Source organism: Melanostigma gelatinosum (genome assembly GCF_949748355.1).
Source record: "Melanostigma gelatinosum genome assembly, chromosome: 7".
Lineage (NCBI taxonomy): Eukaryota > Metazoa > Chordata > Actinopteri > Perciformes > Zoarcidae > Melanostigma > Melanostigma gelatinosum.
The window spans coordinates 8835565-8863452 of NC_136640.1; the positions used below are offsets into that span (position 1 = coordinate 8835565).

General features: G+C 44.4%; 1 protein-coding gene across 1 annotated transcript; it reads right to left on the reverse strand.

Moving 5' to 3' along the window:
* Positions 1–3015: 3015 nt before the first annotated feature.
* Positions 3016–26649, reverse strand: pid1 (phosphotyrosine interaction domain containing 1). The gene is made up of 3 exons (XM_079271683.1): positions 26512–26649; positions 18456–18602; positions 3016–5545 (listed from the first exon to the last, which is right to left on the reverse strand). The coding sequence occupies exons 1-3, from the start codon at positions 26539–26541 to the stop codon at positions 5066–5068; spliced, it is 657 nt and encodes a 218-aa protein (XP_079127809.1). The 5' UTR covers positions 26542–26649; the 3' UTR covers positions 3016–5065.
* Positions 26650–27888: the final 1239 nt, after the last annotated feature.

Consider the following 27888-nt stretch of genomic DNA (forward strand, 5'->3'; position numbering starts at 1 on the left):
CAGGCCACGTGCTTTCAGAACAGTTATATCCTCAGCAAGTTGTTTACGTCTTAAGCGATGTTTTCTTGTATTCACCTCTGAACAGTAACAGGTGTGCGGTTAGCAGGAACGTGTCACAACAGTCAGAGTCATTGACATTCGGGCTCCAGGCTTTGTTCCAGCTTGTTGTTCCCTCCTTCCTGACAAACCGGCTCCTCCCGGATCTCAGTCCAGACATTTCCTGTCCCCCAGGGATTCAGGGCAGCATCTCATCTGTAAGTATATTACAATAGCGATGTGCACGGAATCCTCTGGGCTTTGGCTAACTGAGAGAGTCTGGAGTAGGTTGTGACAGCCCCCACCCCCCCGCCCCTTCATTCCAGTCCACATTTCAATATGACAGGAATCTTAAATCATATGTTTTTAGGGGATCTGGACATGACCAGAGGAAATAGTTTGTATTTCAGAAAGGAATATTCTAATATCCTCTTTATCATCCATCCTCAGGTCTGGGAGATGTATTACCTTCAGCACTTTAGATTTGGAACAAATGTTCTCTTCTTATTTAACAACACTTCATTTTACATGTCTGTATTTTCCTAATAATGAGCCAATAGTTTTCTGTAATGTTTTACTAATTACAAGAGACACAAAGACAGATACAAATGTGAAATTTATCTCCAGTCAAACAAACATTTCAATATATATATATATATATATATATATATATATATATATATATATATATATATAATGAATGATGTTTTCAAAAACAAAATCAATAACTAATATTTTCTGGGTTTAAATGGAGCAGGTATTTCAAGGAAATCAGTATTTTCCTCATAACCAGTGCAAAGAACATTGTTATTTCCAGAAAACCAAGGAATGTGTTGTGAAATGATGAGGCAATAAAATGACCCGTAAAGAGTTACTCATGTTATTTCAAAATTTGGCTTTTCTTGCTCGTTCTTTTCGCATCTTTCAGCAACAACAAAGTCTTTACTTCCCTGTTCCGTTTGCAACGCATGCAATATAACAGAGTGGTGGTGCCAAACCGATTGCAACTTAAAAGAGGGAAGACTGAAAACAATGTTTGCTTTGTGTGCACAAAATAATGCCTGTGCTGAATTAGCAGTGGTTATAACAACCACTGCCAACTCAGCACATATGTCTTATTTTATACAACTACTGTATCTGCCTGGCTACTGTTGGCTATTCTCAGTTACAACACACTATTTGTCGAATGTTTAATGTTTATTCTTTCACCATGTTGAACGACACAATGTAATGTGTGCTTTATCAGTCGAGCCAGAGGCAGAAAGAATGTGTACAGGTCCTGGTCCATTTCACGCATATGTTACACACACATGTTTACAGTACTCTCTCCAAGAGGTCCGGGCCCCCCCTGCTTGGGGAGCGACAGCCGAGAGAGAAAAATAGAGTAAGGCAGAGACAGCGAGCGAATAACAACGATCTGATCAGAAGCCAGTATTGGCACTGCTCCCCACCCCAGCCCGACCTGAAGCGTGTGGGATCGACAGGCGGTTTTGGGAAATGGAGGATGAAGCGCGGCCAGCTGGAGCGCTAACAGAGTCGTATTGTGAGCCGACTGACTGACCGACGCCTCGGTGGAGCAGAGACGCAGCAGACTCTTTCTGGGCCCCCACAGGGCCCCTCTGTGCCGAGGCACTCCTGGAAGTGGGTCAGACACAAGAGCACAGCGGAGAGCGATTGGAGAGGCACGAGACAAAGAGGCATCAAAACGCCGGAGCGTGTGTACAGTGAGCTGGAAGAGACGGGGGCAGAAGGCTTTGTTTCCTTGGTGTTGTAACACTTCAGTGGGGAGATGATTATCAGTACTGTGGTCAGATTATGTCAAAGGATTGTGGCTGAACAATGTTGCATCTGTGCATTATACTAAAATTAGGAAATGTCACTCATCAATGTCCATTTGGTGCATCAGTGTGCACAAAATTCAGCCTCTGTTACCTTTTCCTGTTCCCCCAAACAAGCCAATGACGGCAGCAAAAACCATCTGTTTCCCTCCTGCCACATAGAAAGTAATGATTCTCATCACGAGGAGTTAAGACTGTTTATGACAACATGAAACGGCCTCTTTGAAAAAAAAAAGAATCAACTTCAAAGCAAGAGGCTGTAGCTCTTCTTGTCAGAGGGAGGCAGTGTTCTCATTCAACACACATTAACATTCTTCACAGCATCCATTTTGCCTCCAATTCTCTGCAGCTCTTAAGCTGCAAAATGATCGCCGGCCACATACGCAGAGAGCAGCTCGTTATCTTGTTGTTGATGGGGGCACTGTGAAGAGGGCTGCCGCAATCTGGCAGATGAGAGGCCGGAGCACAACAACGCAATAAAAGACAGATCTGAGGAGACAGAAGAATGTGAAGAATGGGAGAGTGAAACCTCCTTCAGAGGACGGACAAAGGCAGTGTCACACTTAAAACCTGAAATGAGCTTGGAAACACCATAAAGTTATGTTTACGAGTTTGTTCAGGGGAATTGTGCCCACACGCAGCCTGAGGAGTGATGGTCCTGGAAGTGTGAGACGCTCAAACACTGGTCACATCATTTCTGCCCCATCGGCACTCTGACATTCACGATCCCATGAAAACAGAGCTTTTGTGTTTACGGTAGATTGTGGCTTTAGCTCAAACACTTCTCAAGCACATCAAAACTGATTTTTATACCTTGAATAGTTGCAGGAAAGTCACATTCTAGTGCGTTGCAACATGTGTGGTTATGCTTTACATATGTCCTGGCACCCTGTACGAGCATCATCTGGTTACTCGCTCTGTTTGTTCTGAAACTGAACATGCTTTGTGTTTATCCTCCCACATGCAGCCGCAGCAGGGAATCCATGTTAAACAGATTTTTAAAGAATGAAAACTCCTTCTAGCCGGGGCATCTGGAGTTGGACAGTTGGAGACATGAGATGTGGATCTGAGACGAAACATAAGCACACCATCAAGCGCTTGGTCTTGGTAAATACTTTATATGCAACTGTTTCTTGATCTTTGCAAACACTGTATAGAAAACACTTACGGTAACACTTTTCAAACATTTAAAGCGCGTCTGAGCTTTCAGACAGACATGACACAGTAATCTACAGCTTTATAAACACTCTCCCCCCTCCGACATGTCCATACACCCCCCTCACCACACTTCCCAACACGTACAATCACTTCCACACACACACACACACAGCCGCCGCTATCAGGCTCTCCAATTATTATTCACAGTAGGCTTTATAACACTGTTTCTGTATCGTATGATGGTTCTCAACATTTTTTTTTTATTATTTAAAATAGCTATCAACATTTATGCTGTAATATTTGGAAAGTGATACATTTGTATTTACATAAGCTTATTGAGCAATATTCAAATACAATGTGTGTGTGTGTGTGTGTGTGTGTGTACATTATGTATAATTGTATGCAGGTGTGTATATTTGAGTGTGTGCGGACCAGAGCCACCTGATCATTCTGTTTGGGTCACTGACCGAAGACCATTTCCACTGATAGCGCCCAGTCTGCTCAATACAGTCCAGCTAGAAAAGAAGAAGAAGAAGAGGCGTGGAGCTCTGATGAGTTTTTGCCCCACAGTGGTGCCTCGATGTAGGGCAGCAGAGCAGCGTGAAACTGGTCACCGACTGTCCCTTCCAGCTTGTCTGTGACCGCATGAGGAGATCATGGGGAGAATGAAGTGGCCGGCGACGGCGCGAGGCGTTCACAGCACGTTGGACTCATCGTACATTCAGCAGCGGCCAGGAGGTGTCAGTCTTTTATCTCGGACAGCTGTGTTTCAGTGTCCTACATCCTCAGCGACTGGCACATTCAGACTCTCCCGTTTCTCATTTTATAAGAGATAATAAGTAAGAAAACGTGGCAAATGGTCACAGTACCATGTCTTGATTTTAAAACGCCTCCTTAAGCATCAAAAATGGATGCTTCCGGGGCGATGAGAAGTCCTCCAGCCCCCCTAATCTTCCTCCTCCCTTACCTTTTCTCATTCACACACAGAGATGCAAGCGCTCACGTGTACATTCATATACACAAAGTAGATAAGTAAGCAATTACACCCACACACACAGGGACCTGGGTAAGAGACCAAACTAATGTGAGAGGAAAGTGAGGCACATAATCTGATAGGCAAAAATCCAGCCTGAATTTTGGTATACTCAAAACAGAAGTGGACGATTAAGGTGTCGCAGACAGGCTATGTAACAGCTATGTAGCACCTATATTCTCAGAGGCGCCGTACCAATACTCTGAATCTTTAGGTACCGATTAAAACGGAGACAGCGGTAGAAGCTCCGGCTCCATTGTCAAACATGAGTAACAGCCATGCCGGCAAATAATTTCGGGGTTGGACTAAGGTACCATCGTGATGATATGAATAGTGCTTAAAGGCTTAGCTTTTCTTTCACATCCTCATTTTGCTATTACCAAGGTCGAAGGCATTGTAACAGAGATCCACATAATTAAACATCTAAAGAATTCATGTGCTCCAACAGTCTCATAAACTCTGGGTTGGGACCCGAAATAAGCCACCGGCCTATTTCTTCTGGGTCCCTACATGGCAAGAGTATAGCAATAGGTTTGTCATGAGCTGGGGTCAGAAGAACAGGGACTAAACTCTGTTTGTTTCCTGGGTGAAAAGCTTCGGAACGACAAAACAAGAGTCTCTGCTGAGTGCAGGAGTGACGCAGTGGTTGGAAATGAAGATGGAAATGTCGAGTCAATCTCTTGAGGGCGATTACAGAGGTGCTTGAGAGGGCCCTGTGGGTCTTTGAGGGCCATTCATTCAAAGTGGCGGCACTTTGAGATCCCTGTCTGTAAATATAGGTCTTTAGTAACTCCTTTTTCCATATACTTTCCCTTTACAGTATTTAAAAGCTACTTCATTATACTGGGCGTGTCGGTTCACAGGGTCCGTTAATTTTCTTCCGAATTGGTAACAGAAAGGGTAGTAAGGGGAGAATGAGAGAGAGCAGGCAATCTGTCCATCCTTCCAGTCACCCCTCGCTCTGTTAGGATGGGCATCAGGAGTTTAGGTGAGATTCAGTTCAACCGTCGTCTGGGGTCGAGTCGTCCGGGGTGGATGAGTCCTCAGCAAAGTCGTCCGACGAGCCACTCTTGTGGATGCGGCCGTCGCTGCGCATGCTGTGGAAAGTCTTGCGGAAAGCCTCCATCATCGAGTGCGCCAGCTTCTTGGCCTCGAGCTTGTTCTCGCACTCGACGGCGTGGCAGTCCATCTGGAAGGACAGGTCGTCGTTGATCTCCCGGTAGATCCAGGCAAAGACGTTGGGTCGGACGCTGTGGTCGGCCGTGCAGTAAGCGATCCGTGCCACCTGGTAGGTGTCCATGGTTACCGAGGCCTCGCCGTGCTCGTCCAGGTGGTGAAGGCGCACCTGGAAGGGACGGATCTCCAGCAGGGAGTTGCCCTGCTGCTGGGCACGACGCTCCACCAGACCCACCACCGCCGACTCTGTGCAGCCCGACAGAAACTGGGTCCCGGAGATTGTCACTTTACCCAAGTAGGCCACCTGTAGGAAGACACGCACAGATACTATCAGACTCGTCTTTTCCCACAATGCCACGTTTAGCAAACATAAACATGCAGTTGGCTACAAATACACTACTGCAGTTTTCTAACAGAATGTGCAGATGTCAGCTGCAAAGGGAAAAATAACAGAGATGCGATCCAAACTACCGTAGAAATATAAAAAATGGGAATGCTCCCCGTCATACTGAAAGAGTCCTATTAGTAGGACTATTTATGAAGCAAACAAAGTTACAAGGAGCAGACACAGGGACAATAATAAACTCTTCATAAGTATAGGAAAAAACAATTGTTTTAAGAAACAATTTGAAAATTGTCAGATGACAGTGTCAGACAGTGTCATCTGCATAGAAGAGGACATCGTGGTTTTGAGTCACCTGACTGAGCAGAAAGATGCAAAATTGAAGACAACAGTGGGCCAAGAATGGTCCACTGGGGTGACCTGGCCTAATATTTAAGTATTTACAGAAAGGAGCATTCAACCATCAACCTCAACAGCTCTGCAAAGAATCAATCTCTGCATGTTCAGCTTTAACATCAAGATACTACAGACGCCACTGCCATGCAATGTGACAGCTGTTATCAGGGTCCAGAATGGTCCAAATCACGACTGGACAGGTCTTTATCTTCCTCTATTCATATGCATCTTTAGCTTAATCAACCTGAAAACAAACTGGGCTGCGTTAAGTCTCACTGTAGTGATAACAGCCTTATCTGATTTCAGCCGATTCTGTGGTAACTGTGCTGACATGCAGAGGGATGTGTTTGCTCTAAAAAAAAAAAAACTATGTTGAGCTGTAGCTGCAACAAGGACCATAGAATACCATAGTAATGATGCTGCATACCAGAAGAGCGATAGACTGAGGAGATGGAGAGGAGGAGAGAGAGTTAAGAAGGGAACAAAGCTGGAGTTTTCTATGGGAACGTGGCCAATTCGAGAGCGGTCCAGCAATAATGGCCGACTTGTGCACGTTCTCTACATGGTGTTCTTTATAGCTTCATAAAAATACACAGAGGAGCCTGCTATGAGTCAAACACCGAGAGAGTCTTTACTCCTGTCTGTGTTTATACTGGGATAGGGGAATACTCCTCTCTCTCATAAGTTCATTACAGCTGGCTTACATGCAGCACACATGGCTGCAGATGACATGAGTGCAATGATAAGTGTGAATACTAAAGGAGAGATGCGTATCATATGACAAACAGCCTGGAGCATTTGTAGAAGATGTGACCTGCTTCATTCACTTCTCAACGCACACGTGTCAACAAAGCAGTTGTCCTGGTCCTGTTTTAATCAACACGTGATCGGACTTCTTTCACAAGTTTTGTTTAGTCTGCAACCATTACGTCTGCTTGCTCTCATTTTCTGCAGTGAGTTTCACTGAATGGGATCTTTCAGAGGAAGCATGTAAAACAGTCAGCAGTCACTTAGACCTGCCTCTTGGTTAGACAGGCAGTTAAGTCTAATGTAGGGCCGGTGTACCATTAAGCTGCAACATTTTTTTTTTTTAAACTGACGTAGGCTCCAATATCGTTGGAAAGGATGCCCTGAAATTGAAGTAAAAGGTAGTGCCTTGCATAAGTATTTTTGTAAAGTCATGCACTCTTTGTGAACACTTCTTCTCATCTAAAAACACACACGAAACCCCTTAATTACAAACAAACACCCCCATTCAAATCATTAAAGATTCTTTCAAAGAAAGAGGAAATGAAAGCTATGCAGAACACGAGGGCTAGAGACAGAGGAAGCTGCTGAGAAATAGAAAGCAAAAGAAATGATCAGAAATGTATTATAATAAAAAATATTTCAACTTCCACAATTCACTTTCTTTCCAAAAGTAGGATGAGAAGATCGATATCACTGCTAGGTGTATGTGTGATGTATGGGGCTGGAGAAAAGACATGGTTAGCCTAGCTTAGCATAAAGAAAAAAAAAACACATGTATCAACACCGCTAACGCTCACTTATCAATACGAATGTATGACGACAATTTGTGGTTTTAGGAGTATTAGTTACATACCTATTGCAAGGTGAATTTATGAAATATAAGAGAAGTTACTGGATATAGCCTGTCAGATAAATGTTAGCAACACAAGCAACAATAAAATATAATGCCAACATCAGAGATGTTTCAACTCTGCGCAATAACTGAAATCGTGTCAGAGGTAGGATGCACCATGGTAGTACATCATATTTCCTGTGACAGTCAGGTGGATTGGTAAATAAACAGAAGTAGCATATCTCACCAAAATGTCTTTTTGATTTGGTGGTGACTGTAGCGTGTGTAGTATCTGCTCCATATATATAAAAAAAACACTGGTATGCTTCAACTATGGTGGATCAGGCCCTGGTAAACCCCGATTACAGCGCAACATGACATGGATTCCCAGTTTCCTACAGGCAACAGCAAGAGATCCAGGTGGTGAAAGCAGCTGCCTCCTCAGGCCTTGTTTTCATTAGTGGTGAGCGCAGGGGTGGGACAAGCAGCCTTTGCACCCGATCCATCATTCAGCCGAGTACCACGGGTCTGCAGGAGCAGCCTGGAGGCAGGGTGGTTTGCTCGTCGACCACACTGACACCGTCTCGCAGCCAAAAGGCGGTCAGTCACTCAGCACGCCAACAAATCCAAAGACTACGCCAAGATGAATCAACCATCCACAGTTTGTGTGTCAAACAGCAATGAAGAGTCATTGTGCGCTTCTTTTTTCCCCCCTGTCTCTCCTATTTTTGATATCGAGTTACTTGTTTAAACTGCGATCGTTTCTACTGATTGCTTGCTTCCTCGTTGAATGACGGTCGACTGCGTTGCCAGGTTTTGTTCTCTTACAACAGCTGGGAGCGGGCCAAAACACAAAAAGGCAGTTCATGTTTTCTCTCAATCTATGCATGTCTGCTCCACTGTCTCTGGTGTTAGACAATTAGGAAGTGATCTAGTTAATGTGCCAGGTTAAATAAACATATGTTCACAACTTGGGGAAAAAGAGCCACGATGAAGAGTTGCAGCAGCGTGATATCTAGACTGAATTTAGTCTGATGTCTTTTCTCCAAGGGAAAGATCTGTTCTCTTTCCTAAACCAATCATTCGTGACGGGTGTATCCACTACAGTTAGGTAGTTTTATCTGTGTAATAAAAACCAAAATCCAAAGGATATATTAAGGACATTAAAAATGCAGAAGAGACGAGCATAGTAGACACACTGGCCTGATTTGGCACATTTGGACAGTTTTAACTGTTTGGGCTGAATGTTAACTATCAACATTCCAGACAAGAAAGAAAACGAAATAAACTCATATAGAGCAGTTAGATGTGTGTGTGTGTGTGTGTGTGTAAAGATAAGCGAGGAGTGTGTGAGGTGGACACCAGACTCAGCAAACATTTAGAGTTTGTTTCCTCAAAGTCAAAACTAAAGAGCTGAAGAGCAGAAAGATGAGGGACGGATTGAAATAGAAAAAAAAAAAAAAACTGCTGATAAGGCTGTTCATAAAATTAGAAAAAAAGATACACCACTAAAAACGCTGGACTTGGATACGTTTTTTTTTTGGTTTGCAGTATTTGAATCAGCCATTTCAGCAGTATTGACATTTTTTCCTTCAGGGCGAAGACACTGAGCCTATTTACACTAAACTGTGGTCTGTAGGAGAACATAGCATCTCTATAAGGAAAGATGAACGTTTTGAGCATTTATGAAACTAAATGTGGAGTATATTTGGTGGTTCGGGTGCTGATTAATGGCGCTGGATAGGCAACAAAATGTGAACAGGTTCAACTTATATGCTTTAAACCGAGAAAGGTGCCATTGAAATACACACATTTATATCCTGAGGAATGATAAGAGACCAGATCCTCTGACCCAGCACCTCTCATGGATGTTTTTGTTGAGGTGTTGCTTTCCCTCATGGGAATAAACAAACAATAGACAAGCGGGACCCTTGCAGGAAAGCTGAAGCTGCAATGACTTCACCCTTGACATCATTCAGTCAGTTAGACCAGAGTTAAAATGATCACAAAACATGAGATGCTGTCAGGAACCGTCGTCGTCTTCTAGCTTTGATGTAATAAATCAAAGCTTTATGATGCAATATCAAAGGAAACTATTTTTTTCCCCAGTCAAAGACGTTGAAGGCAAATGGTTCGATGTGTCACAATTAAGGGGGATGCGTGTCAGGAACAATTTAATGCACAGGAGGGGGGCAAGTAGCACTGCCTCTTAATTAAACATTATGCATTACCTTTTTCCCTTCAGGACAGTAAATACTTGCCAATTTTGTGAAGTCGGGATATTTTGAATTTGCAGGGAGTACACATGGAAACGGTAAAGCCTACTTCAAAAAAGAAAAACTTGAAACTAAGAATGGAGAAAAAAAATCCTTCCTTTCTTCAAGAAAAGGTTGAGACTTCAAACCAAACACACTCTGAAAAACACCATTACAGCCTGAGCTGTATAACACATTGTCTAAATCTTGTTTTGGTTTGTCTGCAAACATTATAGAAGAAGCCAGCGAGATATGTGGATAATCATCTAAAGAGAAAGCACACATTTTGATGTAACTTCTGACTCTGAATACCTGAATTGAAAACAAGGCCTCAAAGCAGCAGCGTTCAAACGCTCGCAGAAGCACAAGTGAACAATCGGTGTTTCTGGAAGCTCGTAAACTGCAGAGGCGGACCGGAGACAAGTTAGTGGGTGACTTTTAACAGCTACAGTGTTTGAACGCGCCAGGATGGTTTCCAAAAGTACAAATCACAGGTTTTGATTGCAGCAGTGAAATTGACCCGCTGACTCTAATCATCCTAAATGCTCCAGGCGGAGGAGAGTCGTGATTCAGCTCGGACTAACGGACGCGGTGCAGAGATGAGCTGCAGTCAGGATCTCCAAGACAAACTACAGATGCCTGCATGAGTCAGTGTTTGTGCAGCGTGTGAAGCCAACCACTCCAGCTCTGAGTAAGAACTCCATCCCAGACCAGAACACGTCCATTGTTCTCTGCTCTGGCGGCCTGCTCGCCAGTCGTCCCAGTGCTGGCAAGTCAGGCGGGCGGCTTAAATCATTCCAGAGATCTACAGTCCCCCCCCCCTCCTTTGTCTCAACTCTCCATGTGTTTCTCTTCTTTCTCCCTCATCTCTGAATTTCTGTTGTCTTCTGTCTCTTTCACCAGTTTCACTTTGCAGCATCTGTCCCCCCCCGCCTCATCACCTCTCCTCTATCATCACATCCCCTCCTACAGTTGGCTGTTAACATTGTCATACCGACCAACTGAAAATAAGCCTGCAAAGGTAGGAATGCTACGAAGTGAAATGGAGCACACATTGACAGAAGAACAGTGAGGCAACAGGGACGTTGACATTGAAACTGTCCACTGGATTGCTGAGAACTACATGTGCACGTGTACCTGCTTTGTAGGACATGGACAGAAACAAAAGAAATGGATTGCAAGTGTTTATGAATGTGAGACAGAGGGGAGGAGCGTGGTTAAACATTTGCATGTGTGGCGAGACATGTGGCCACCATTACGGACTCTTTGTTTATGTAAGATATTCCTATTCCAGTCTCTCCGTCTCTCTCTTCTACACTGGGAAACTCTACGGCCTGCAAGCTAAAGTCATTGATGGACTAGTTCTTGGTAGCCTTGCTAACTTGTCTTTGTGTCCTGTAAGAAGTCGAAATAAACAATTTTGGGAGATACACTTATTTTGATTCCTTGCGGAGGAAGGCGATGAGTGGATTGAAACCGCTGAAATGTCTGCACGCTGTGCGTATGAAGCTACTGGCAGCAGCTACATTAGTTTAGCGCAAAGACTGAAAACAAGGGAAACAGTTCGCCTGGCTCTGCTCACAAACCCACCTACCAGCATCTCTTAAGATCCCTAAATGACTTGTAGTATCTTGTATGTTTAACTTGTATAAAAAAAATATTTGCAGTTTTGTAGATTGGAAATTACAGATAAGGAAGAGGAAAAAAGCTAAATTTGAGCAAAAAAAATCCTTGTGTCATATATCCACTGTAACCTCAAAAAACTCCTGTTAAACATCAGCAAACCCACAGCCAGTGAGGTTTATAAAAGTTAACATTGTAATAACAGCTCACACAGCTATCAGTGAACATGCTAGCAGATTAGCTCCCTAGCGGTAGCGCTGTTGCTTGTGCCACCACACACTACCCTCTTGCACTCACCCACATGCAGACAGACATTTACAAACATTTGCTACATTTTCTTGTGAAATCTTCATATTTTCTTTTTCACACTCCTCTTTAAAATCCTTCTGATGAAACAATCGGACAAAGCAAAACGTCTGCTCATAACATACATAACCTGTTCTTGGGAAAGTAGATATTGCCTGCTTTTACTGGGAGACGAGCCAGAAGGCTTGTGAGCGATTGCTCTAGTTCCCAAGGTCTCGCTCCATCTGTACACCAGAGACATGTGTAGAAATCACCGGGGAGGCTGTGCAAATACGTTCAGTACATGCTGGAGTATTAAGTCGTCTCTGCATTGCAAGAGACTGCAACTGTTACTCATTAAAAACACAAAGTATACTGTAGCACATCCATGCCAACAAAGTCACTCTGCCATCACCGGTTTTAAGCACATGCCAGTAACAATGCTTTCTTTGTTTAATGATAAATGAGGCAAACAGATTTTAACATTGAACATTTTTTTTGATGAGTCACAGAACACAAACCCAACAAAGCCTTAACATAATGATGGCATGACAAAAGAGAAGCAGACATACATGCGGGGAAGGGGAGACGGAGAGAGAAAGTTATTGGCGTGAGCAGATTGACAGCAGAAAGTAATTGTATGCAAAAGGAGGACAGAAGAAAGTGAGGGATACACAGAGGGAGACAGAGAAAACATCCGCAGCCCAGCAAGTGAGCCTGTGGGAAGAGAGACAGGAACATCCTGGTCCCCCCCCACACACACACACACACACACACACACACACACACACACACACACACACACACACACACACACAGTCTATGTGTCTGTCTGTGTCGTTCCAGACTGTGCATGTGTGTATGAGAGGTGCAGAGCTTGGGCAGCTGTGCTGCGGGAGCCACAGCTGGTTCGGCTATCAGCAGAGAAAGGACCAGAGGGGATGGGAGGAAAAGAGAAGGAGGTTTGGGAAAAGGAGGAGGAGGAGGAGAGAGGAATCTATGAGGAGATACCTGTCCCCACGGAGAGAGGCTTTGGGAACATGGAGAAAGAAGAAGAAAGGGGGCCGAGATGACAGGAAGAGGGACTGAGAGCCGAACAAGGAGGCACTTGTTGAGGAGAGCAGTTCGGGTCCTGTTGGATCAAATAGTCAGCTACACTTCTGGAACCCGTCGGTTCAGCATGAAGCACTTTCCCAGACGCCGGTCCAATGACACACCGGTGGTGCAGACAAAACAAACTGTCTATCTCTCAATCTGTGTCTTCCTGTGTTTTCCTATTTGCCCCTCATGGACGCATTTTATGTTCCAAACAGTAAAAGTTTGCGTTCTTTTCCACATGGCACGAGATGGGTTGTCAGTGAGAAAAATACGGTTGTTTTTGTTCATGACTAAATGGCTGACTCTTTGGAAACACGTGGGACTTGTATCTGGCAGTGGCGATCTTATGTTGTTTGCCAAAAGTAAGAAAAAGACCTGGTGTTATCAGTGCGCGAAAGCAAGCTTGTAACTCAGAAAACAAAGAAAAAACTGTGACCTATGGGAAGTTTATGCTGATCAACATTTTAGCATATCCGTGCAGTCATAAGGCTTACAAGCTTATTTTTAAAGGAATTGCTCAACATTTTAAGAAATCCGCTGATTCACATTCTTGCAGAGAGTTAGATAATAAGATTGATATCACTCTCATGCTGGTACAGTAAGCTACAGCCAGCAGCCTTAGCTTGGGTTAGCTTCGCTTAGCACAAAGACTGGAAACACGGGGAAGCGGCTAGCCTGGCTAAATCTAACTACCAGCACGTACGCATCTCACTGAGAAACATGTTATATCTGCTCGGTTTAATCCGTGTTTGGGAATGCGTGTTATATTTCACTGCAGATGCTCCAAGAAGATTTTCTAACATCCAAAATATCAAGATATGTATAGTATTGACCCCACAAATACAGCATTGTCTACTCAGTACCATGACCCTGACAGAGACAGTTACTGAGCCCAATATAAAGACGAGACAGCGTGTTCTGCAGATGAAACACCACCGTCCCACTGTCAGAGATGGAGGCTATCCTGGTGTTCTCCCTCAGGAGGCCCCTGCGTCTGGACCCCCCCCCCCCCCCCAAACATAACTGGGAATGCACAGCTTGGGAATGCGGCATTCCTGAAGAGGTTGTTAACATTCCTCTAAACTTATTGAATCAGCACAGTGCAGCTGGCTCCGCTTGCCACGGCATGCGAAGATGGATGAGGTTTTTATTCCTTCAAAGCGTTTTTTGTGTTGCGCGGTGAGATGACGATGCTGTGTGTGTGTGTGTATAAGTACAAAACAGAGACTCAGTGTTTCACTGAGTCAAGACAGGAGCACCTCAGTGGATATGAAAGAAGCTTTCACATTCCCTAACCCCTTCCATACATATGGTTAGAATCTTCATCCTTCCAACGATGGCAATAAAATGAGTCTAAGCTGAAACATTCACTTTCCACTCTAGTGACACTGGTGGAGTTACTTTTTCTATCCCTGGCCACAAAATATGGTCTCACGCACACAAATTTGCACGAGGCCCATCAGGACCAGCCGACAGAGCACGCTGTGGTTCATCTCGTCCAGATTTTTGCACAGAGAAGGTTTTGTGCGACGTTGTAAAGATGTTGTAGGAGGCAGAGCCTACATACATACTCATACCAGAGACGTCATATGTTTGTCAGGCCATCGTGATCCTAGTCACACCAGTGCAAACACGGAACATTTTAGTGGCACTGGCAGATTCTAACTTGGGGTAAGAAAGAAACACAAAGAAAATGCCTGGATACTCTGCAGAAGTTACTTTGCTCGGGTCTAAGATTCTTGGACACGTTTTAAACTGCTGACTCCCACCACAGAGATAACAGTGAAAGCGTTGAAGGCTAAACTTGAGACAGCGTCGTGTCTCACTGTCCAGTGCCTGGGTCGGTCATTGGATCTGAGAGAAGCCCTGAACCGCTGCCTAGTCTGGCTCCTCCACCAGTTAACCTGAACCTGAACCTGAACCTGAACCCAGACTGCCTTTGAACAACCTCCAGATTCCATGAAAACAAACGTGCCAACTCCCGAGACCTTGAAACACACTTTGAGGTGTGAAGAGTTCCTCGTTTAGCAGGGAATAATCCGGGAATGTTTGTACATTATCACACACACACACACACACACACACACAGGGAAAATCACTGATACAAAGGCTCCATTAGTCAGAAACACAGACGCACACACACATTCATCAGAGAAGTGAGAGCACCGGTCATCTCGCTCTGGCTGCTAATCATCTAAATGTCATCACTGTGTGTTCTGTTCTCTGTTCACTGGAGAATACGGTGCGTCCAGTTCACTGACTGACATCTGAATCTCAAGTACAGGGAGACACGAGGCCTCTCTGCCTCAGAGATTAGATAAAGACGTGGTAGTGTAAATTACGTCAGTGTGGGAGGATCACACGCTACCACTGGTTTGGTTTTACTGACTGTCTTTTTCACAGCAGACATTTGGACTTGCCATGCCAGGAAAAGCAAAGGTGTGACTAAGAACTGTTTTAGCCATTACGATAATTTCATTTTTTACACTTTTCCTACTGTGACAAAGGCATTTTAGTCACGTTCTGTCAACCCTCATGAGCCAAATCACTGTCAATCACATCTTAAAGGCAAAGCCAAAGTGCAAAGTTTCCTCAGTGTGATGAAACAATGCCAAACCAGTTTTAAAACATAGAAAAGAAAATTGAAATAAAGAAACTTAGAAATTTTGCTACAAATTCATAATTTCCAAAAGAATTATGAATTCAAGATTCAGAGAGTCTTTGTGTTAAAGCTAGGGTTATAGTCTTGATAAACTAGCCAGAGTAGATTTGAAAAAGTAGATTTAAAAAAAATTATCCAACACAAAAATGTATCGCATATTCCTTGGTCAGAGACATGTGAACATGTGAACAGGGAAAGTATAAGGTGATTATCTACTGTTTTTTAAACTCTTGGAAAGTAGAGACAAGACTAAATTCAAAAAAAAAAAAAAAAGAAATCAGGAGTGAGACGTCGTATTGTTTGTATTTTCAGCAGACTGCAAAGTAATTTCGTCACTGGTCATGAAGTATGACTGTGGCGCTGGCCCGGCTGTAAAGTGCATTGAGGACTTTTTCTCAATGGATGTGAAGTGGACTGCTTTGACGGCAGCAGGCCAGGCAGGGCAATGAGAGGTGGCCTTTCATCCTCGCTAGCTGTTAGCTTTGGCAGAGGGACAGCCGGCCTCAGCGAGCCTTCCTGCCTGCCTGTAAACGGGGGTCACAACTGGGGGGCAGGGAGAGACGGACTGAGAGGGGTGAGAAACGAAAGAGAGGGGAAGACAAAACACCGCATGAGCATAATAAGTGGTATCATAGTGTACTGTAGCGTTTAAAAACAAGCAGGAAGGAGTGCAAAAAGACTACCGGTGGTGTTTCCTTAGTTTTCTCCCGTGATTTTATCATTTAAGAGATATTGCAACGGTAAGGAGCTTTTATCACAGGAGGATCATTCATGCGTCTGTTTTAAATTGGGTTTTATTCACGTTCTATCTTTACACTCTCAATACAGTGTTTCTGGCTGCAACGTCCGTGGTTTGCTTACGCGTTGCGTGCAGCGCGTTGTGCTTCCACCTCGAAAGAAATGTGCCGTCTAAATAATGTTTGCTTGAAAAGAAAACAATGTCTCTTTGAGGTCCAGCAGGAGAAGCAGAGGGGCAGAAACAGGTGGGCACACAGATATGCAGACAGGCAGGTAGTGACTCAGACAGGAAGTTACACAAGCCAACAGATGCAGGCGGCGAGGCAGACAGGAGTCGCATAAGGAGGCTGCAGACAGATGAGGGAAATGGATTTTTTTTTTTTTTGTGAGGCTGGTATTCTGCTGGAGTGGCATCCATGGCAACACGGCTTTTGGCGTTCTCGGAAACGCTGGAAAGAGCGGCGAGTAGAGAAGAGGAGCGGATGCTGGGATTCAGAGATTCATTTAGACAAGAGAGGGATACCAAGTCCAGATGAGGAAAAAGGTGATACAATAGTTGTAAAAGAGACGTACTTTAACAAGGGCAGGCGGGATAACAGCTGTCTTTGAGGGACATGAGGATGAGCAGGTGCAGCGTGTTGTTGTAAACAATGCATCAACAATGTCACATCATAAGGAATGTTTTATTTTATTTTTTAAACAAAGCTGTCATCTGTCAGGTCTCAACACAGACGATATAATCTGTGTCCTGATGTATCCTCATTTAAATGAATTGGATTAAAGATTCATTTTGGAATATCATGGCATTTTATAAATCATATTGTTGCTTAAGAAAATACCCCCCCTCCTCATGTGGACTTATTTCTCTCTCCCAGCCGACCAAACTTCTCTCTTCTGCCAGTGAGGTCATCGAACTGACTTTCACTTCATGTTCTCATTTCAACTTTTGGGAAGCACTTTTCGGCCTCTTAACTGCAGTTTTTCAATACACTGTATGTTTCTACAGTAGCCCAGGAGGGACAAACCAAACACTGGCTCTAGATAAAATGGATTTTTCAGTGATTGTGCACAAAGGCATCAGGAGTGCCTAACGACTGTAAAACTGTAAAATGAGACAACCCGTTCTGTTTTTTGTGCTGCCTAACATGTGCTGAATTAAACAGGCTATTCAGATTCGGCTCCCCTTCCTATGTCTGATTCAGGCTCATTAGAATATATAATGCCCCCCCCCATCGGAGTATCTCCACCTGCAGCTTTAGAACTACCTTTGCAAAGGTGCACCATGTTTTACTTGCAAGCCGATCTTAAAATATACACTTTAATAACGGACTTCTCGTAACATACTCTTAGTTTGTTTGCTTGTGTATTGTATTTAAAATGTTGATATTTTTATTTGTCAATCATGTCTTATACTATTGCACTGTGTTTAGTGTTATGCACCAAACTTACTTGGCAATAAACCGTTTTATTGGGTTTTTCAGGAGGAGGGGCTTAAAGCGACAGGTGCTAAAACGAAGAGTTGCAGACAGTGTTTACAGCTTGTTGTTTTTTTAAACTGGTTCAAGTAGAAACCCAACAGAATGAACCTGGAAATGAACTTCATATGTCCCCCTCTGAGGCAACAGCCAGCTATGAAATGCGTAGTTTAGCTTCCACTCCTTTTCTTGTGTGCGGTACAGCGCAAGTGACCAAAACCAACATTTAACCTCCAAAGGAAAACCCACACAGTTACTTTTCAGTTGTCGCACACGAGCCCGCAGTCATCTCAAGTCGGTCTGTTCTACTTACAGTGCTGTGGCACAAGGCAAGCAGCTACACAAAGACCCAATCAGTTACTTTGGCTTGTAAGTGCTGTGTGTAATACCAGAGCGCGGCTGGTATTTTAATCTGCAGCCCCATTTGTTTTCCATTTCGAGGACGGAGAAAAGAGAATAGGCTGTGAGTCAAACAGCTCATTGGATCAAACTATTTTTCTGACACTTCCTAGAGCCGGGGGAGGGCAGGAAAACAAAAGGCACCCACGCCAGACCACGTGCACACACTTTTCACATTAATTAACAAAGGATGCGATTCAAACGTCACTCTTGTGTGTTGATGAATTAAACGTGTGTGTCCAAAAAAAAAAGGAAAAAAGGGGAAAACAGTTGGATTATGGTTCTATTAATGCTATTATGGATTTACTGTTGGGGAACAGGGCTGGATTTTGGGATTATGGGGTTCATGTGACCCTACCTTGTATCCAGCATGGGTCCTGCCCTTTGTGAGCGGTGTGGTGGAGCAGAGCTCGATGGCCTCGGGCTCGTGAAAGATCACCGTGGGCAGCGGCTCCTTCCTCAGCGTCAGCACATTTAGCTTGGTCTTCAGCATGGTCTGAAAGTGCTGATGGAGAAAAGAGAGACGTACACACCGTGCTTCAGGCAAACTTCCAACCAGTATCACACAGATATAAGCCGCAGTTTCCTTATCAAAAATAAATGCAACCTCCACAACATGGGTATTTTAGAGTTTTTGACACTAACTGAGTCCAAAAGTAGACAACATTCATACGTACACATATGTGATGGGAGAAAGAAATCTGCTTGGTGCTCTATAAAACTTTCACGAGACTCAAAGGTTTACAGACATCAGGATATCATGTTTTCAGTTTTCGTTTGACGTACATATAAAAACAAAACAAAAAAAACAGCAGTATGAAATTCAAGGCCACACACACACACACACACACACACACACAGAACAAATCTCAGTGGTGAAAACTGGAGATGAGGACTGGAAGTGAGGTGTGTGAGTTTTTTGTTTTTTTAAAGTGGAATGTGGAGATCAGATGAAGGGAGCTCTGCCCCTCGCCACCTCCGTCAAAACAAGAGCTGAGAGCCGCCTGCTCTCATACTACAGTCCACGGCCAGTGTTTCCTGAAGCCGAGCAGAACCACATGGTGGATCTGGCCCTGTGGAATTTCTGCGCTTCCCGAAACAGTCGAGACAAAAAAAAATAAAAAAATGAGCAGGTTATGAAATCAGGGCTTTCACAAACATATGGCATGTCTGCTGGGCTGTGATCTGCAGCTCTCCTCAATTATCAAAGACCATACAGCGCCAACGATTCGTCTGCGAAAATATTTTCTTAGAAACTTTGAATCTGATATTTCTAATATTAATTCGTTACCCGCCTGTTTCATCGTAGTTTCTTTGCAGCACAAGTTTAACATCTTCGGTATAAGTCTGTGGATTACATTTAACTACACGGTCACCTGCTCTGACTCGAACTCGCATGCTTTTTAGCCAATGCTACCGGCACGGTCAGTCCAGACTGAAATAACAGTCATATGGAGTGCTATGAAATTTGGTACACATACTCATGGTCCCCAGAGGGAGAATCATAATGATTTTGATGATCTAGCGGCATCGATCAGGTCAAATCTTAAATCTCTAGAATACTTTGGACCAAATACCTGCAAAACTACCGACGTCAGCCTCTGCTGTGCTTACTGCTCATTAAAGGCTGAAAGAAGATGGTGAACGTGTCAAACATTCTTGTTTGTATGAGAGTCCCTTTATGATCCACTTTCTGTTCAGAATGTCTGATAATGTGCCTTAGAGTGGCCACTGTCCTGTTAAATACAGTTTAGGCCTATTTGTTTTTACAAATGCTTCCATTCATTTTTATTTCTTCTTCCCTTTGGCACCTCGAAGCTGTTTTCCATGTTGGACCGGTCTGTTTTTGTAACAGACGCTTAACGTTTTCAGGCGATGAAAACAGTCAATCCTGCCAAAACAGGGTACCATCAATCTTCAGGGTTGGTTTGTTTGGCAAAAGCTAAGAAGAACAAAATCAATCAACTTCCAGAAATTGGTTTGGTGTCCAGTCTCTGTATTCAACGCTGCTGCATTGTTCTGTAGAAATGTTTCACATATTCAATTCAAAGCATTCCTGCGTATTCTTATTTCCTAGAATTGGTGCTTCGTATTCTGCATGTGACAGAAACAATCATCGGACTGCAAATACCTGCCATTTGGCTCAGTTATGCTGCCGCCAGCCAATAATAACAATATTAGAGTATTCCATAGAGTCCTCATAACCATTATTATCATTCTAAGGTTTTCAAATCGTGCGTACACACTTATGGCCAATTTAGCAGAACCCCCCCCCCCCCTCTCCCCTCCCCAAAGCTAACCTTCATGTTGAGAAAAGAAAAGAGCTTGGGGGGGGGGGGGGGGGGGGGGCTGTCAGGGCAGAGGAAGATAAGGCAAGAAAAAAAAAAAAAAACAAGGAGCAGATGAAGGAGAAAGGGGAGACAAAAGGGTTGTGAAAGTAAAGCCACGTGTGTAAACGCACGCTGACCTCCGCGTCAGCACTTTACAGCTTCCTGACAGCGGCTCACATTCCTGCGGTTGGCCTCGGTACGGAGAGAGGGTGGGGGGGGGGGGGTGTCTGTGGTGGGCTTCCCAACTCCTCCACCCCCCACCAGGAGCAAAAGGCCTGAGCGGAGGGCCGCTTGTGGAGTAACGCCGGAATTCTATTCATAATATTTTCACTGCATTCTAATGTTATTTTATTTCTCAAGTCCCAACAGTCTCCTCATCAGGTTACTGCTGCTGTTGATTCTATTTCTGACTTTAGCTTGGACCGGTCTCCGCCATCAGAGCAGTGTGGACCGAGTCGGTTTTTGAGCTGGTCACAGGACAAGGATCTGGTCCACGCTTCAGACCTAAATGCTAAACAATGGCTGCAATCACGAGAAAACCACAAGTCTCAAAACAATGGTCCCCTTTCAGGATTATGAATTCTTTAAAAGATCGACACTTGAGCAATCGCTCAGGGGCCTGATCTCCAGACAGAACATGTAAATGTTTGATTCTGGTGAAGGCCTCTATATTTCGAATATTTACATCTGATTGACACCCTCAAATTCATTTTGATGTCACACGACTAAAACACACACAAAACGCACAAAGCAGCAACTAACAAACAAAGAACTATCCGAGGGACTTGATCCAAAATCCACAGGTGTCAGAAATCTAATGTCAGGATCTTTAAAAGTTTCACACAGAGGTTTGGCGAGTGCCACTTAACCCTCTCTTCCTTTTACAGCAACTGCCAAGAATGTCCTCGTCAGTGTCGATCTGCATTTGATACTTGAGTCAATGAAAAAAAGGGTCCCCAATGGAGTCAGGGGGACCACTTCTAAACGATCACAGAGATTCATTTTTCTCATTGGATTGTGATTGTATGACTATGAGGCTTTCTACTTCCTATCAATCTTCAATTACCATCTTTAGAATGTGCTGTTATGATAGGTGATAAAGTATTTATACTCACTAAGTTTTATTACTTCCAGTCTTTACATATTTAGACTTGCTGTAAACCCAATCAAACCAGTCGGTCATTTGCAAGCTAGTTATGACATTCACTGTCATAACAGTCAAAAGGTCGATATATTTAGTAGCGTGGCTGTAACGCTAAAAGCATCCACACCGACTCATCGCTGCCTGTAGCCATGTGATTGATGTGATCAATTCAGTGATATATATTTTATGGATCTCAGGGTTCATATAATATGTATCTGCTTAAAAACAGTACTTCCAATAAACTTTATCCCACAATTTGTATTTTTACAAAGGTCTAACTTTTTCTTTTCGACCAAGAGACTCCGCGCTGCCAGGTAATTCTGACTGATTGCTCTCCATGCATGTCCCCGATCATCAGCACAAGTACACATGCTGTAGGAATTTTTTTAAATGAGGAATTGCGCATTTACAAATATGTAAATCCAGGACGTAATTTGAACAATCGCCCATGGGAAAATCAAGCAGACAGGCTTTGGGAGAGTTTGCCTCCTGCAGTGATGAGCTTAGCAGGTCACATATGGTGAGTTAAACTGTTGGCCCCCTGAGGGAGCATTCTCAGAGGTTCCCGGGTCAATCTCACGCGAAGACACTGCAGAACGGGGTAAAAACAGACCTCTGCCACGCCTACTGAGACACACAAAGTAAAGGCTGCAGGGATGTGATCACAACAAAACAGTAGGAAACAGCTGGAAACAATGTTAAGGAAGTAGCAGAGGCTAAATGGGGAGAGAGCCTGTCTAAAGAGCATGATAATCTGAAAAAAGACACCACTTTGATACATAAACCTGCTACCGGTTCATCCTGAAGAAGCGGTAAGTCATGTAATGTACGGCGAGGAGCTTAACACAGACCTCAAGACTGAAACATTTTTTTGTCAACAACATTTTAGCCTGCCTCGGGCACATCTGCATACTCCAACCCGAACGCATGTGTGGCTCGCTGGAAGATGAAAGAGTGAGTATGAGCTCCGCACCAGATGTTGTGGGTCTTGTTGGCAGAATGCGAGACAGTAGGACATCACTGGTAGAAAAGCAGCTCATCAGTTACGCATCTTTTCATTTTCAAAAGTCAGCCATGGTCGACTGTCAGAAACCTTTCACTGTGCATTTCAACAGAATATTCCGTATCACTGTCACCAGCCTGGCGTTGGTCTACACGTTCAGGAAGCCAAACCGTGACAGTCAGTGTGTTAGAAGCCACAATCTCACGATTAGCCCCAACGATCGAGCGCCACAAACAAGAAGCATCAAGCGTCGCGCCTTGAGCCGCACATCGCTCCTCCTGTAACAGCTGACGAAACGTAAGGCGCCCTGTGGCGTTCTCTTGCGAACAAAGTTCTGTTTACATCTAGTGTTGCTCACCAAAGGTTTATGTGTGTATGCTAGGGGTCCAACAAATATGGTGTATGCATTTCCTTCTTTAAAAAAACAACAACCCCAAAACAAAACATTTGCAAAGCCGAACCTGCTTTGTTTACATCCCTGTTTTGCTTGCTGGCAGTTTTCTTTTTCACCGCCGTTTGCTGACGCATTGCTACGTTTTTTTGGGGGGGGATGTTACTGCCGCTGTTGATCAGTGGAATGGTAACAAACTGAGACACGAACCAAATGGGGACATGCTCATACAAACATTGTCCAATCGTGCTTCTTGTGGCCATAAACCTCCACATGGTACACAGTGAAGCCGGGGCAAAATAGTTTGCATACAAAAGGCATCAAAACCTGCGTCACTCTGGACTGACAACCGGCTCCGTCCTGCCACACACACACACACACACACACACACACACACACACACACACACACACACACACACACACACACACACACACACACACACACACACACACACACACACACACACACACACACACACACACACACACACACACACACACACACACACACACACACACACACACACTTCGGTTACCTGATTGAAGGAATATGCTGTGGAGCAAGAGGAGGAGGTCCACTCAGCGTGTGGTGGCAGTTACTACCTAAAGCCAAAACGTAGGATTGCACCTGAACTATCTTGCCCTCCTGTTCTGTAGGTTTTCCATTCTTTTATTTTGGCATTTCGGTGTTTTTGTGCGGTTTTTCTTTCTTTTGTATTATGTAAGAAATGTGCTACACAAGTATACTTGCCTTGCCAATTCAGTTTCTGGCACTTGATTGATCAATTACATCATTTTCCCATTTTAATACTAAAAACTAGGAACATTTGTGAAAATATGTGTGCGGATTATGTCCATATGAACCAGCAACCTAATGGCCGTTGGATATTCCATCAGCATGGTTACCGCTCAGGTCCACATTTATTTTGTATTTGAGGGATGTGAGCTAACTTCTGCAACCTACGTTTACCCATCTAACATGAGATTCTGCCCATACATCAAATCCAAACAGCCAAAAGCAATTTGTTCACAAGAGGCAAATGTTGCTGGTTGAAACAAATAAAGCGCAGAAGGAACCATGGGAATTTTGTGCCCGTCTGGATTCCTTTTGCCGCCGAGGCCACAGTCTCAACAACATAGCTGTGGCCGCAAAGCAACCTCAGGCAGACGAAGAGCAGACAGACAGACCGAGGGACAGAAACAAATGAAGGCATGCGGAGATGGCCGCAGTGAGTAAAGGCGCACAGACAGCGGCTGATTCCCACCATGCTTGACCTCAGTCAGCTTATCACTGCACTGTCAGGTCCACGTCTTTTCGTGTGCTCAGCCCTGTTTGTCAGAGTCACACACATTAAAGTATGTGACTCTGTGGAAACCACGGCTAACAGAAGAGCTGCTGACGGAGCGGAAAACACGTTTGGAAGCTCTGGGATACTCTAGGGATACTCAAAAAGGAAGCTTGTTGTGTGTGTACGCACGCTTAACCCGCCTGCCAACTTGCATATATACGTGTTTGCCCAGACTATACTGCATATTGTGCAATCTGTTGTTGAACTGACATGGCCTCCGCCTGGGGAGGAAGGGGCCCCCAAAAAACTGATTGAGGCCTGTAGTCAGCGAGAGGTAGGGAGGATGGGGAAGTGGACACGGAGAGACCGACGGACAGAAAACCGTGATGCAACACCGACACACAGCATCGCGACAAAAACACACACTTTGGTTTCTAAAACGCTCCCGAATATAAATGTAAAAGCAGCTTGCCGTTGCTGAAGCCACGACCTGCATCTCCTCAGCCCCCCCCCCCTCCCCCTCCTCCTCCATGAGCATGAGACAAAAATGCAGCAAGACATCAGGTGTTGCTATGGCAACAGAGGATAGCACAAGTGAGAATAATATGGACGGATGCCACAGTGAATGAAAACAAAACAGAAGATAATAAACACTGGTACATTCCGGATCAGCGATACCTTCTTCAGCTCTAGAACCCCCCCCCCCATTCCTGACCCAAATGAGGTGGAGGGTACCTGTTGTTCCTGTTGTTGTTTTTTATCGTCTCCAAGGCCAAGCTGATGTTATTTTGTCAGACTTCAGAAAGCTCCCTTCAGATACAGATTTACACGTGCAAAGGTTTTCAGAATATGGATCCGAATGGTTCTCAGGTGTGACGGCAGTAAACTCATTCACACTGAGACGATGCGTGATAAGCTGTTGAGAATCCAGTACGGCGCTGATGCACAATATGAAGGGTTCAGTAACTTCTGTTTTAGCACCAAATGTGTGGACGTGGTGGACTGAAGATGGCGATAAAATGCCTAAATCTAAAAAACACACTGTGAACATGTGAGACAGGGGCGGGCCGCCGCTGTCCAGCACATTGTAGACGGGTCGACGAAGACTGATGGAAAAGTAACAAGTTCACCTCACATTTTTATTTGTCAACCTTGCAACCACGTGACTGTTGATGATGCTGTTTGTCTGTTTAGTGAGGGGTACCTGCAAAGTGCAGTGACTGGAATGATTCACTTATACCACGTTTACTTAAGCAGGGAGCCACGTGAGTATGTGAGATATACGGGGCCTGAATGACACTTGTTGGAGCTTGACACAGAAAGTGAGTTAAAAAAAAAAAAAAGTGCTCAGTCAACCTTTAACCTGTGACTTGGATGTTTTCAATGAATCGAAACCCCCCCACCCCCTAACCCCCACATCTGAGCACCGGAGCTCTCGGTTTAAATAATACGTGATTCCATCTTCTTGACGCCTGGGCAGAAGAATGGATTGTGCAAGTTCACTTGGCAGGCGATCCGCAGGCCGACATCTGGAGAGCATTACGTCTGCGAGGAGACGTGAAGCCAGGCTCGGTGCACGGCTTTGCCCCATGGATATCAAACTACGTGTCATTTGCTGTGTTGTTGTTGTTTTTCGCCATTTCTTAACAGGTCGCAGGTCATCTACCGAGGGGCCTGCGCTTTGTTTTTTCCTTGCAGCGATTTCACACGTGAACGAAGAGTGAAACTGTAGATTAAATCATCCTGATGTGACAACAGGAGGAGAAGGGCTCAGGAGGTTACAGTGTAAAGGTTATGTTGCATGAAACAGGCCTGTGTGTGGGCCAAAATCAGCCGTTTTCACGCACTGCCACAATATGCTCGTGTTCATTTTAAGGAAAAATACCCAGCGGTAGATTAGCACAGGAATGCATCGGAGCTGCACATTGTTGCACTGTACACCCCCCCCGGGTTTGCGCAACGTGAATAGGTGCATTTAAACGTATCACGGAGAGACGGAGAGATTGGCAAAGAAAACCACGGTTGTTTTGAAGCTCGCATTGAGAAGACGACTGAACACGATCTCGAGCGAGAAGACGGTGCTCACAAAACATCTGTAGCTGCTCGGCAGTCGCAGCAAGTCTCTCCAGGCTGGAGCCGCGCATAGCACGGCGGGTTTCAGTGACCGTTAACACGGCGGAACCGTTTATTCACTGCTGCCCTGTCAACAATACGCGTTTCACACACAGACACGCGCGCACACACTGGGATCTTACCTGCAATCGCTCCGACGCGGGTTGCCACATATTAGCAGTAGGCTATCAAAAGGTTTCTCCGTCTTTAACTACAGCTTGTTCTCTTTTCGTAGTCCGGATCACATCTGTTCGCTTTCACCGATCGCCTCTCTGTCCTCCTTCAGTCTGGACTGGTCGGTAATGAAGGATGTGTTGCTCCGCCTGGCTGCAGTAATCAGACCGACCAGCAGGTGGAGCTACCTGCCGCGTCTGGTCGGCTCTTGGTGCTGCCTTCAGGTACTTCAGGAAATTGAGACGACAGTGCGCCCCCTCCAGGACGAAACTAGTTTACATGTGCAACCATTATAATAGCAAACCGTGTTGATGCTGTGGGGTGAATTGTTTTGTTTCAGAAGGATTCTGAAAATATTATGCAAGTTTAAGATTAAAGACTTTACATTTTTGCAGTTTGATAAGAGACGGCACTCTGTTCTGCTAAATCCCACATGAAGACAGCCATTTGTTTCCCAAATTGTCTCTTATCAACAATTACTCATCTTTATATTACACTAATCAACCCACATGAAAGTGCTTCAGACTCGTGCTCTCATCAAGATGTTTTTCTGCAGCTATATCAGGCAAAAAGCTCTGAACAAAACCCCAAAGGTATGCTGCCAAGCACCAAATTACACATAGCGACTATCTGGTGAACAGAGTGGAGCTTTTAGCTGCTAAAGAGCAAGTTATTTCCTTCACGAGCCACATGGAGACCCGACCAGACTTAAAGGGAGACTGAATACTGGATTACATTCATCATGTGGCCAGAAACTCGACACCAAATGAATGCTCATGTTGCTCCATGTCTGCTTGATTTGTGAACAGGCAACTGTTTGCCAACACGTTCGCCTACAACTTTATATGTCAGTGTTGCGTTTACAGCTTGTTCCTCTGCCCCCAAGTGGCCAAAAATGTATTGATCATGCCTTTAAGTGCACTTGTAAAATGATAGGAAAACGCATTTTCTAAAGTAAAACTAAAGGGTAAGTCCAAGTACTTTACGTGGGGTCCACCCTGAAAGTCATTTTTATCACTTTAAGAGAATGACTGTCCACTTTAGTGACTCACTGGCAGGAAATTAGAGTCGAAACAGAAGAGTAGCTAAATCTCCTCCTGACAATTCTGGATGAAAACATACACAAAGTACCTAAGCTCTCCATTTTGTTCTCTTTGGTGATAGCCTGTATTTGCAGGTGTGTTTTGGGATCCCATTTCCCAGAGAGTGCTGCTTGTGATTTTTGAATGTCATCACAGACGACCAGTTTGTAATGCTGCAAATTCAGGGTCTTTCATCAGTGGACCAGAGGCTCAATCCCCATTGCGTTACCTCGTTCGGTGACTTAACAGACATTCAAATGAAAA